The following is a 12989-nucleotide window of genomic DNA, read 5'->3' as shown; positions in this document are numbered from 1 at the left end:
TCTTCTGAAGGAGTTAAGTAATAATGTGTATTTAGAACAGGTTTCTTGTGCATAATGTATGAGCAAGACCAAGAAAATAAGCTAAAGAACAAAACACCTAATAATGGTGCAGTATTGTGATTTTCATTTGTAGCTTTGTCATGCTGTTGGTTAGTAGTGTTAGTATACAAAGATTTGGGAAAGGGATAATGTATTGGCATGAGGCTATTGTCAATACAATATATAATGCTTTTCGTATTTTGTGTACATCACTGTGGTATTTTCTTTGACAACTGATTTCTCTGTTTATGAAAACTTCTGGTTTAGTTTTGAGGATTGTTTTGTGACAGAAATAAAATTTCAAATAATTTCTCAGTGCAAATCTGATTTGATTTGCAGCCACATTGTTAGGGATAAATTCCACAATTGTCTTAACAGAAGATGTTTCAATTCAATCAAGCTCTCAAAGTGACCTTGAAGGGTCCAATGCAGTTGGATTAACCAAAATTGAGGATGGTTCTGTGATATCTAATATTCACACCTCAAAATGGCGAGTTTTTACCGATAATGGGAGGGATTTTTTCATGCAGGCAAGCTTATTTCGCCTACATACCATTGCTATGTATATATAAATTGGCTGTGTTATTCAGAATACTATTTTTAATAGGGAAAAATGGAGGAAGCTGAAAAGTTTTTCCTTTCTGCTTTGCAAGAAGCTAAAGAAGGATTTGGAGAGAGGGATCCACATGTTGCTTCTGCATGCAACAATCTGGTTGGTCTGCTATTTAGATGCTTCAAGTATCATATTGTATTTTGTGGCTATTACCCAATTTATCTTTATTTAAAATGTAATTTTGAGAATTGCAGAATATATAAGGAAATGAATTGGAGAAATATAATTTTAAAATGCATTAATAATGTCACATTGCTGTTAAGCTTGAATGTATGTTATCTAGATAATACAAATCATCAAAATGTTAATTTATCAATTACATTTGAACGCAAGAATTCTGGCTTCCTCTGGTAATTGTTGGGATTTTCAGAATGATTACGCTGTTTAAATTTCTGTGTTGTGTTTGATTGCAGTTCATTTTTCTTTTCCACAGCATTGTTTAACACTTGTGAAGGTAGTAACATAGACCCTTTCTCTTTAAAATGTTACAACTTAAACTTCTGAATAGATGATTAATTAATGCAATCTCTACTCTTGAGATAATGAAATATTGATCGTGCAATGGCTTTTAATAGGCAAGATGCTAGTTCTGATGGCTTTAAGCTCAAATTTTTGAACAAGAAGTTGATAACAATCTTGTTGAGAATTTAAATATATATATATATTTTTTGAGAAATTCAAGTTATGAGCGGTTGTCCAATAATTGAAGCTGATGTTATCCATGTGAGATAATAAGACATAGAGATGATACAAAAGGGAAGAGTGACTTTAATTAAGTGGTAGGGTCAAGAAGGAATGTTAGAGAAATATTATTTAGGTAGTAGTAACAAGATCTAGTTTTTAAACAACTGATCTAAATATGGTTGAGAATGCAGAATGCATTGGAAATATTATGTAACCATTCACAAATTATTTGAGATGATTACTCTTAGTCAAGATGAGTTGATTATTGAAGCCAGTATTTTGTATGTACGCTTTGTGGTAACTGATTACAATGCAGTGGAATTGTTAGCAAGTCTTGAGGTGGTGGTAAGATTGGAGGTTTATGATATGATCTGAGATGATAATTAGTGTATGTGCTTGAGGTAGCGTTGAATTTAGAATCTGTTCTCAAGTTGTGTCCCTCTTTCCGATCCCCCCAAAAAAACTTGGCAAAATATGCCAAAAAGAGAGGTATCTATTTGCTCACAGACCAACACATATGCAAGCAACCTCTTTTGAGATGCTATGTTGGTTTCACTTTTTGTTAGGCGTGACCAGTAGTCAGTTTGGGCTAAAAGCAGTATATGTTAGGAGAAGCAATTATAGTATCTGCATTGTTTGAAAGTTTCCTTCATGGATTGCCTTTCGCAAGGATAGACATATCACTGTCAAGCCTAGGGTGTATTTTTGAAATTCTGCTTCCTGTAAACAATTATCTAAAAAACAATTGACAGTCACATTGAGCATAGGTGGTGTATTATATGTGTTAGTGTATCTGATGCATTTTTCTGCAACCATTGAAGGTAGTTATAGAAAAGTTTGAAGTTGATAAATTTGTTATTTTTTAACAGAGGTTTTTGTTTCTTATCACTGCACCTTTCTTTATTAAGAAGTCATTGCTTTTTTGGTTATCCTTTTAGGCAGAGCTGTATAGAGTTACGAAGGGATATGATAAAGCTGAACCTTTATATTTGGAGGCCATTAACATACTGGAGTCCTCATTTGGTCCTGAAGATATACGGTATGTCATAAGTATATTTGATAATTAGAAGGGAAAATTCTACTCATGCATGAATATACATGTATTTATGGTACCCATTTTTATTAACCTGCTAAATCGGTAAAATATCAATCTACATTTCAAGTGTATAGGTGCCTCTTTGAATTGTGTGTCAACAAGAATTCTTAATTGCAATGCAAATTTACATAGGTTTTCTCAAAGAAAGTTTTGATCATGATTTTTTTCTTCATACGCTACATAAAAAAGTCTCTCTTTAATAAAAGTTGATTATGTAGTGGAAGTATGTTTGTTAGGACTTTTTAGAGTAGATAGAGAATATTAGCTATAATTGCAAAATCTATTAACCAGAAATTCCTTACCTTGACTAATTGTTTCTTAAGCCAACATTAGTGGCACTAGTACGCTATTGACCATGTTACACTTTCATGAAATTCCTGTAACTACATTATATCTTTCTTGATAATCTCCTATAATTTTGAAAAAAATTGATAGAAAATCCATTCAGCTTAGGCACCTTTTTTGGAGAGCATTGAAAGATGACTTCTCAACCACCTCAAAATTTTTGTCCAACTGGCAAACTTGTTTCTAATGAGACCTATGCTATTACTGGGTCTTCATCCATTGAAATATAATACATGAAGTACCTAAATGAAAACAATTTGTTTAACATGTCACTGCCACCATCCAAGCAATGCTCAATAAGTTAGGATTAAGAATTATACAACATTATATAGTCTTGTGTTATTCAGATAAATTCAATCTAAACTCGAGGAATTAATGTAGTAGAGTATGCCAAGCGCATCACTGTATGCATGTATTAAATCTCAACTTCAAATTTTCTTAAGATTTTTCAAATATTTGGTGTTGGCTTTTGGCTACGTAATTAGATATCTGTTCAACTAGATAGTACAAGTTTGCATCATTGCTGTTCATCTAAGCATTTTACATATTGTCCTACAGTGTTGGAGTTGCTTACCACAATCTCGGACAATTTTATCTTGTCCAACGAAAACTAGAAGATGCTTGTAGGTGCTATGAGGTAACTTGTATTTGTTGATATTTATTATATAGTGGGTTTTGCCATTATGTTATGGTGTTCCTTAGCTTAGCTTTTTTGGTTTTTGTAACTCACTAATATTTTTGTGCTGAGCTGTTGGAACTAAATGTCTCTTCCATTGTTGGACGTACTTCTTTATGGATTGAGGCAAGAACTTGCAACAGATAGTTTTGTTGTTAATTATCAAACACCTAAATAGTTGTTTGTACGAGTCCAAAAGTGGCTTTTTTGGGAGAACCTTTTCTTTCCATTTTTCAATTTGAATGTAATAATCAAACACATTAGAAAATTTATATTACGCTATATCAGAGGTATGTAAGGTGTAGAAACTTAGGTAGCAAGGGGTATGCTATATAATTGAGCTACAATGCAACTTTGGCACTCATTAAGGACAAAATGACACAAAGTTGATGTTGATGCTTTTGTTATCTTAAAAGGCATATGTATTGCTTGATATCCTATATGTTGAAGGCATTATGATGACTCGATTATGAGGAAAATTTGCTTCAAGTGGAATAAGAAGACATGATGTTGATTTTTCGTTTTGTGATTCATGTTCTTATCTATGATTGCAAATATTAATCTACTAATATTAACAGTTTGTGCTAATGTCGTTATTTATTTTTTTGCTTTATGTTTGGTGATTTCTTCAACAGCATGCTTTGAAGGTATGAATCAAAATCAATGTTTGTGGTTGTCTTATTAGGCATAATTGTGCAATAATAATCTCAAAGTTACCTTATAATCATCTAGATAAAGGGACGTGTTTTGGGACATGGTAATGTAGACTATGCTGATACAATGTATCACCTTGGGATGGTAATTTATTAATTTTCATTAGTTTTTGCTTGTCTTATTGTTTTATATATATACACACGCAAACACCATTATTTTCTTATTTGATTGATGTGTGAAATGGTTTACAACTTTTATTATAGGTTTTTTATCTCCAAGGAAATGAAAAGGATTGTGAGGCACTCTTTCAGGATTCAATCAGGATATTAGAGGTGCATTAAACCTTTACTTGTAATGTGAGAAAGATATATATTGTTTTTTTTTTCTTCTTTGCTAGAATCAATAGTTACATGTCTATTTATCTACAAAAAAGAAAATATTGTATAATGAACAATCAACCTCCTAAGTGGCTTAACACTGTTCACAAATCGAACATTGTTCATGTTGGATGCTTTTCACATGCCTTACACATGTAGTCGCCTTACAATTGCCAACATTTATTTTTCACACTACTCTTCAAGTTGTTGAATAGATGTTTTCCATTTTCAGCGTGGATGTAATTGTTTAAAGTGTTGCACCGCTAAGTCTTGTGGTAAGTACATCGTCAAGTTGACATCTTGTTGACACATAAAACGTGTAGATCAATCCACTTCTCCTTAATGAAGTGTCTATCCACTTTTATGTGCTTTGTTAAGTTGTGTCGTACTGGATTGTACGCAATACTAATTGTAGATTTGTTGTCATAGTAGAGTCTTATTAGCTTGTCCCATTAATCTTCAAACCTTCTAAGATGATCTGCAATCACAAAAGTTTACAAACTCCTTGAGCCATCATTTGAAACTTTACCTATGCATTGGATCTTGCCATTACATTATGTTTTTACTCTTCTAAGTCACGACTTTTGTTGAGAAATGAGCGATATCTAGAAGTTGACCTCCCGTTAATTTTTGATCTAACATAGTTTGCATCTGTATATACTTCAAGCATTAATCATGCATTTTTTATTCTGAATAAGATTCCTTCCCTTGAAGTTCCTTTAAGGTACTGCAACATCTGATTAATAGTTTACAAATGAACTTTCTTTAGTCTATGCATGAATTGACTAATCACACTAGCAACATAGACTATGTTTTGTCTAGTTTGAGACAGATAAATGAGTCTCTAGACTAGACATTGGTACATCTCTCTATAGATATCAATATCCTTTTCCATCTTATGATTGAGATCTATTCATATACTTGTTAGTTTACGTGTCAACTTCCCCATTTCTCTAAGAAGCTCCGTAACATACTTCTGATAAGAGTTGAAGATTCCTTTACTGGAGTGTAGAATTTCAATTCCTATAAAGTAGTTAAACTTTCCCAACTCTCTATTGTCAAATTTCTTAACCAAGCACGCTTCTGACACTGTTTTTCCTTTTTATCATTTCCTGTCACAATGATATCATTAACATATGCCAAAAAGACTGTAACTGTTAGGTTTGGGATACTTGTCCTCAATCCATAGGATAACTTTTATTATAAAAATAGCACTTAAGATTCAAATGGGAGGGGAACAAAAAAATATATTGGGGTTTAGGTTTCGAGGGTAGCCACTTTTGGCTGAGTTAGGGAGGTCTCTGATGCCTTGAACGAGCGGAAAATAGAAGGCCTTAAACTACTCGAATTGTCTAGAATGGGAGGTTTCGGACTTCTTGAATTATTCGGTTTATCTTTGCAATCCTCTATTAATGAAATAATTTTCATTTTATTATGCTTTTTGTGTTTTATTTTCTGTTTTTGTTGAATAAGGGCTGAGTTCCTAATAAAATGGTATTAAAGTAGTTAGATCTGGGATTCTGCTACAACTCCAGTGTGAGAAGTGACTGAAGATGGATGGGGAAGTCGAAAGGTCACTGGTTGAAGGTGGATCATTGTTGGAAGTTTTTGCCAGAAAGAGATTGGTTGGAGATGATGATAGTGAAAAACAAATAAGCAAGACAACAACGATTAGAAAACTGAAAAGTCATCAAAAAATGGTCACAGTAGAGGCTTGAATCATCACTGGAAAAAATGAGTTGACGGGATGCATGTTGGAAAAGCGGTTGGGAAAAAAAAAAGAAGGAGAAGAAATTCGAACATTATAACATGGTTGAAACTGGGAGACAAAGATGAGAGATAAAAAAAATTTACAGTATAGATGGAAAATTCCAAAATAAAAAACAAGAGAGAAGATATGTGTGGGACAACTGGAACAAGGGGAAAAAGTTGTGCCAATTGTCCCAGGTGTCAAAAAAGTTTAAAAAATTTGTAGTGGAATAGCTTGACAAAGAGACAGTGGTAGAGGAGAAAGAAAAAAGTTATAAAAGAAAAAGTCAAAAATGGATAAAGACGTATTCTTTTTCAAGATCTTCATGTAGAAAGACATTTTTTTACGTTAAATTACTACGAGTCCCAATCATAATTGATTGTAAATGAAAACAAAATTCTAACAATATTTATATTGGAAATCGGGCTGAAGTTCTCTAAGTAATCAACTCTATAGGTTTGTGTCTGCTCTTTAGTTACTAATCTTGCCTTGTACCTCTCCATTGATCTATCTACTTTGTATTTCACACTATAGACCTATTTACATCCCACGGGCTTATTTTGTGTAGGCAAATTTACCTTCTTCCATGTTTTATTCTTTTCTCAGGTCTTCATTTTTGCATTTATAGTTTGTTTCCAATTTTCATTAGATAATGTCTCGAATAGATTAGTAGTGCCAAATACTATTCAAGCTTACGAGGAAACTCTTGTGAGAAGGTGTGAATTTTTAATTTGACACAACGTAAGAAAATGGGTATTATGGTCATTTTGTGCATTCTCTAGTCCCTTTTCTAATGGTAATAAAAATATTAAATTCTGACTCAATTTTGAAGGGGAGTTATTAATTGTTCTTTCACTCTCAAGGCTTGGATTAGATTCTTAGACTTGCATAGTTTTAGGATTTGAAGTTTTCCTCCTTGAATACACTTTATCAACGATCTTGTCTTCATGAGAATTCACGAGCGCTTATTATTTCATGACTTGGGTGACATGGACACGCGACACAAACACAGGACATAATTTGTTTGGATGACATATTGACTTAGGTGACATGGATGCATGTGGCTTAGGCATAGAGGACATTGTTTGTTTGTCTAAAGAAGGAAGATCTGAGATGCAACCTTTAACTTCAATGACTAAACTGTCCCTTTGAAGAGAAAGAATACTGAAGTAAGATTCATTCTAATTGAAGGTGACATCTACTAAGATAAAGAATTTTCTGGATCGAGGATGATAGCACTTATATCCCTTTTGTACTGAGTAATATCCTACAAATACACACTCAATGGCTCTTGGATCGGGTTTTTCGTGGTTGTAATTGTGAACGTGAATAAAGAACACAACCAAATATTCTTGGAGTTAGGTGATTTGTGGTGGAAATGTTTGGATAAAAATCATAGAGTATGTCTATGAGGCTTTTGAGACCTAAGATTCTATATTGTAAACAATCTATGAGAAGTGTGACTGTGAGAACAACTTAACCTAGTAAGATTTAAGCACATTGTTTTGGAATAAAATGACTCAGTTTGCATCAAGTAGGTGGCTATATTCCCTTTTTTTGTTTTTTTTTTTGTTTTTAGCGACCTACTTTGTTGTGGGGTGTGAATGCAATATGATTCATGAATCATCCTTTCCTTTTAAAAGTATGATGTAAAGACTTGATTGAAGTAATCCCTAATTATTAGACTTAGACCTTTTGATTTTAACACCAAATTGAATTTGTATCATGAATTTTGGAGGACTGTACTAACATCAAATATCTGTTTGAGTAGAAAATCCAAGTTGTTCTAACGCAATAATCAATAAAAGACACAAACCACTTTGTTCTAGAAATACTAGTAATCTTTTAAGGACCCCTAATATCACTTTGAACTAAATGATGAGGAACATTGCTTCTTTTATTGCTAATCGGAAAAACTACACGTTTGTGTTTTTCCAATCAAACCCATCACGAAGAAAACTTTAAACATCGTGTCCTATAAACAAAAAAGGAAACAAGGTTTTAAGAGTTTGAAATGAAGGATGTCCAAGTCTACGATGATGAAGCCATACCTTTTCTAAGTGGATTGATGATGTTTAGGAAAACAAGACAACTATGATTTGTTTTTGACAATATTCAAGTTGCTAGGTGTCTCAACATAGTACAACCCCGTCTTGTTCCTTAGCACATCCAATTGTCTCCTCAAATCTTAGTCCTGAAATACACAGTTAGTGGGGTAAAAAATCACATTGTAATGAAGGCTGGAAAGATAAAAACAGTTACAATGAAGGTTGGAAAGATGCAAACGGTGGCAATTAAGGTCACTACAGCAAAAAAAATTTCCAGTGGCAATGAAGGCTTACTTAAACAAAGAAATTTCTTAAATCTTTGATATCATGTTAGAAAGATATGAATTGCTTATGTTCTTCGTTACTAGGAAATCAATAGTGACATCTCTATTTATTTTTAAAAATATCTCCCTGTATAATGAACTGCAAACTGTCTAAGCTACTTGACACTGTTCACACTCTTAGACAGTGGTCACCTTGGACACTATTCACACCTGACACAAGTGGCAGTCCTACAACTGCAAACATTTACTGCTTATCTTGGGCTGTCAGTACTTTAAGAATTGACGGTGTTGGTCTGACTAAATGGTTTAATTATGTAGGATGCTGGTCAAGGCGAGTCAATGACATGCATAAGGAGGTTGCGATATCTTTCTCAGGTTAGATTATTTAGCAACTTCAATTTTTTGATTCTTAAACATAATTGAATTCCCTTTTCTTCCTAAATTTAAAAAGAGACCAAAGAAGGTGGACCTTACTATAAAGAGGGTATCTCATATCATGTGTGGTTCAATATATTTGGGTACAATGTTTATGCTTAGTTACATATTGGGCTCCTCAATTTTTCTCTAAACACCTACTTATCTTCTTTCTTTTCTTTTTAGATATATATGAAAGCCAATCGACTTGAAGAGGCTGAGAATGTACAAAGGAAAATACTACATATTATGGAGTTATCAAAGGTTTGTCTTTTTCTGTTTTGGTATTTGTCTTTGCCATATTATTCTGTTATTTTTGGAGTAAATTTATTTAGACAGCCAAGAGCAATTGCTCCTAGGCAATAAGAGCTAATAAATTCTTATTTTTCCTAGTGAGCTGTGATAACATATATGTTGTTTTAAATCCAAACTAGTAAAAGCCTTTGGAGTTAAAAATTTCTCAAAAGACTCCTTACTATTAATCTCCTCTCAAATAATTTATCTTTTGACAATTAAAATACTAAATTCGCCTCATTGAAGAATTGAAGCAAGTTTTGAGCCTTCGATTACTTCATGTTATCTTCACTTTCTCGCATTTTCTAAGTTAGCAGAGCACATTCTGTAATAAATTTCAAAGAATATTATTATTACTCTTGCTGGAAGATACATTACTCCATGCTGGGACACTAAATGGCCTTATATGTACCCTGGTTCTGGTTGCCAAAATGGGATATATGAACTTACCTTGGACGTAATCCTGGTGTCAACAGTGAGTAGGATGACATTGCTGCCCCTATAAATTTCGGATTGCTGAAGAAATTTCTAAATGATTTTTTTTGGTGTATAGTTAATATTTCTTAAAATAAATCCTACCTTTATAGTTTGGAGTACTTCTACTTGATAATCCTACCTTATTAAGTTTTCTTACCTAAAAGGTGATTGCCGGCAATAAACCCTATGTGTATGGACACTTGGCATGATATTATGGGCATTCTAATTTTACACAAATGTAACAAAAATCTGCTTGATTCATGACTTTAGTGCTAAAGAGCTTAAGTCAACAACAATTCTGGTGTCCTTTCACTGTCAATATCTGACACCATCTATAGGAACATGATTTAGAACACACCATATCATGCTTTTTAACAAACAAACTGAGAGATCAGAATCACCATTTCTACGTTGCAAGAAATTGAAAACTCTTCCAAAACCTTTGGAGAAATGACTAGTGGTGGACATAAAGTATAATTCAGTAAAACTGGCAATCTAGGGTGTGCAGGCCCAATATTCCTAGAGGACAGGTGCCTAAACCAAGTCATCATGATGAGGAAGGAATGAGAGTCAGTTTGGACCAAAGTTGATAGTCTTGTGACTGATGTACCTTGAGGATTATGTATCTTGGCTACTGATGTCTGTTTCTCTCTTTTTTATATTTAATTTCTTTTTTAAGATTTTAAGTAAATTTAATGGGAAAATTTTTTTACCATTTATGCATAGCATATTGCTTTCTTAGAAAACGTTCATCATGCAGTGCCCGATGAAGGTGCAGTATACCATTGCAGAACACTCTATATGTGGAAGTGTAGAGATGCCTTTCATCATATGTATCAATAATTCTCTATGTATTTTATATGATAAGCATGGACTTGAGATGGTTGTTACATGGTGATAGTGATGATGAAGAATTTGATCTTTTGTAACTGATTATAGTTTACCTTTTTCTATTACCTAAACAAAAATTGATATTAAATAATTGAAAAGCAAAATGCTACATTTTGACAGAATCAACCACACAATTATCTGGTTCATGAAAATCTTACATTGAAATATGTGTTTGGACAACTCAAGTGGCCATCTTTTTTTCTTCATGAGTTAAAACTTATTAAAGTGGATCATTATTGGTTATTTGCTTATGAGGGTGTTATTGCATCTTATTTTACTCTAAACATATTTTTTCCGTCATCATTGTTACCTAGTTGCTACCTTTTGCAACAGGGATGGAATTCTATGGAGACAGTAATTTCAGCTGAAAGGCTGGCCCTGACCTTACAATCAACTGGGAGCTTAAGGGAAGCACAAGAACTTTTTGAAAGGTACACCATTAATTTAGTGAACAACAAAAGTGATTATCAATTGGCTAAATAAATAGATTTCTTACATAATTTCCTATAGGTGTCTTGATGCACGGAAAAGTTTACTTTCTCCCAACCATGTTCAGGTATACTGTTTTGACATATATAACTCCTAAATGATCTTATCTCTATTATAAAATGCAAAGTTGATCAAATCAGATAAAGTAGAAACAGAGTGAGAGAGAAATCATTGACTGATACAAGAGTGTATTTGACTTTTATTAGAATGCTTAAAAAGATGGTATACTGTTAAGAGGCAAATGAAATGCAAACGACAACAACTAATTTGGTAGAATGTGAACTTGCTAAATATTATACAGGGTGTACAGATTGCATAATTAGTTCTACATCTGCACTAAACCTCCTAAGACAGAAATTAAAAGGGAGAAAAATCACACAACAAATGAAAGGGAAGAAGAAATAGAAGAAATGGGAGAAATATTGTAGAAATGGAGGAAACAATAAAAGTTAATTTTAATTTAGTTCATCATCCTACCTAAAAACAAATCAACTTAAGAACCTCTATCTATGGAGGTCAAGCCTTAATCCAACTAAATTCTAATTAATTTAAAAAAAAAGTATAAACAACCTTGAAAATCAATCCCTAATATTGATAAAATAGAAGAGTGAAAAATTGTTGCATCCATACCCATGTTCAACATCAATAATTTTCAAAATTCTAAGTAGACTGTGGATTCTTTTTACTTAAAACTTTTTGTCTACGTCAATAGAAATAATAGTTCAGTATTAAGCTAGGCATTCTGTGTGGTGGCTGCACTGTTTTATATAGATTGCTTTCTTCTATAGTAGTTAGTTTGCTATTGTTAGATGAACTACTGTGTTTATTTCCAATGTATTGTGAGATTTTGATGCCCACATTTTTGCTTCTTGTTAATAATATAAAAAGATAGAAGTAGCACAAATATGATAAGACTTGCTGCAGATTAGCGCCAATATGCTTCACATTGCAAGGGTAGCAATGCTAAATTCCAACCAATTAAGGAAGAGGCACGCATCTGAAGCAATTGCTGAGCTTGACCGGGCAAAAGAACTATTAGACAATTCGATAAGGTTTGTTGATTTTACATAATATAAATAACCGATAAAATTTCTAGAAACTTGAAACAGTTAGCAAATTAATAGAGTTTATATTTTTACAGTACCTTCTAAACTAGTACCATATATATTCTATAAGTTGACAACACATTCACATTTATTAGCTTGTGACTGTAGTATTTGATTATGACCATTGTTGTTGCAGTATTTTAGACAAGTTCTATTAGTAGTTACCTCATCTTTTAGGATTGAGTTTACATGGTAAATAAAGGTAAATAAATTCAAGTCTCACTTTTAGTTGAAATGTAAGAAAATTAAATGAAGCACAAAAGAGGACCAAATGCAAGTGCAAGCATTTAAGAAAGTTGTCGTCGATGATTTAGTGGGTTCTATCTAATTAGAGAGGTTTTTAATGTTATTATACATTGTTAGAAATCTTGGGCCTTTTAAACTTGGATTGTGGATCAACATTTTTATTAATTATGAGCTTTAACATGTTTGAGTTTTGATATGAACCTTAGGAGAGCTACATTTCAAAAGCTAGTTATTGAGATAAGAGAGCCCAAGATATATAAACTTTACTCTAGTTGCCCATATTTCCAATGTGAGATCTAAGTTCCATACCTTGCACTTGGGATCCTAATATACCACTACGCTCCGCAGCCTTGACGCTCACGTGAGCTGGTTGTACGCTAGCTTCTTGCTAGCCCTGGGAGAACACTGCAATGTCGGTGTCACCACCTGCGCTGCACGATTGCAATTGGGAGACAGTGATTACTGTGATACCAAATGATATGAACCTTAGGAGAACCATACCTCAA

The 12989-nt window shown here is 33.1% G+C and overlaps 1 protein-coding gene across 6 annotated transcripts in view; it reads left to right on the top strand.

Annotated features, from left to right (window-relative positions):
- The window catches only part of LOC123197259 (nephrocystin-3-like), a 33651-nt gene that overhangs the window by 1376 nt on the left and 19286 nt on the right, over positions 1 to 12989 (top strand). For 3 of the 6 annotated variants that reach the window (XM_044611466.1, XM_044611468.1, XM_044611464.1), the window contains exons 3-14: positions 379 to 569; positions 647 to 751; positions 2275 to 2375; positions 3336 to 3414; positions 4089 to 4100; positions 4186 to 4251; positions 4371 to 4439; positions 8885 to 8941; positions 9167 to 9244; positions 10976 to 11073; positions 11153 to 11198; positions 12056 to 12183. In XM_044611466.1, coding sequence (XP_044467401.1) covers positions 379 to 569; positions 647 to 751; positions 2275 to 2375; positions 3336 to 3414; positions 4089 to 4100; positions 4186 to 4251; positions 4371 to 4439; positions 8885 to 8941; positions 9167 to 9244; positions 10976 to 11073; positions 11153 to 11198; positions 12056 to 12183 — 1030 coding nt within the window. Of the gene's footprint in view, positions 1 to 378; positions 570 to 607; positions 752 to 2274; positions 2376 to 3335; positions 3415 to 4088; positions 4101 to 4185; positions 4252 to 4370; positions 4440 to 8884; positions 8942 to 9166; positions 9245 to 10975; positions 11074 to 11152; positions 11199 to 12055; positions 12184 to 12989 lie in introns of those variants that run through there. The other 3 variants (XM_044611469.1, XM_044611470.1, XM_044611467.1) reach the window with 3 other exon arrangements.

Source organism: Mangifera indica, chromosome 15 (genome assembly GCF_011075055.1).
Source record: "Mangifera indica cultivar Alphonso chromosome 15, CATAS_Mindica_2.1, whole genome shotgun sequence".
Classification (NCBI taxonomy): Eukaryota; Viridiplantae; Streptophyta; class Magnoliopsida; order Sapindales; family Anacardiaceae; genus Mangifera; species Mangifera indica.
Note: the sequence above shows the minus strand (reverse complement) of the source record. Positions and strands in the feature narration are given on the sequence as shown.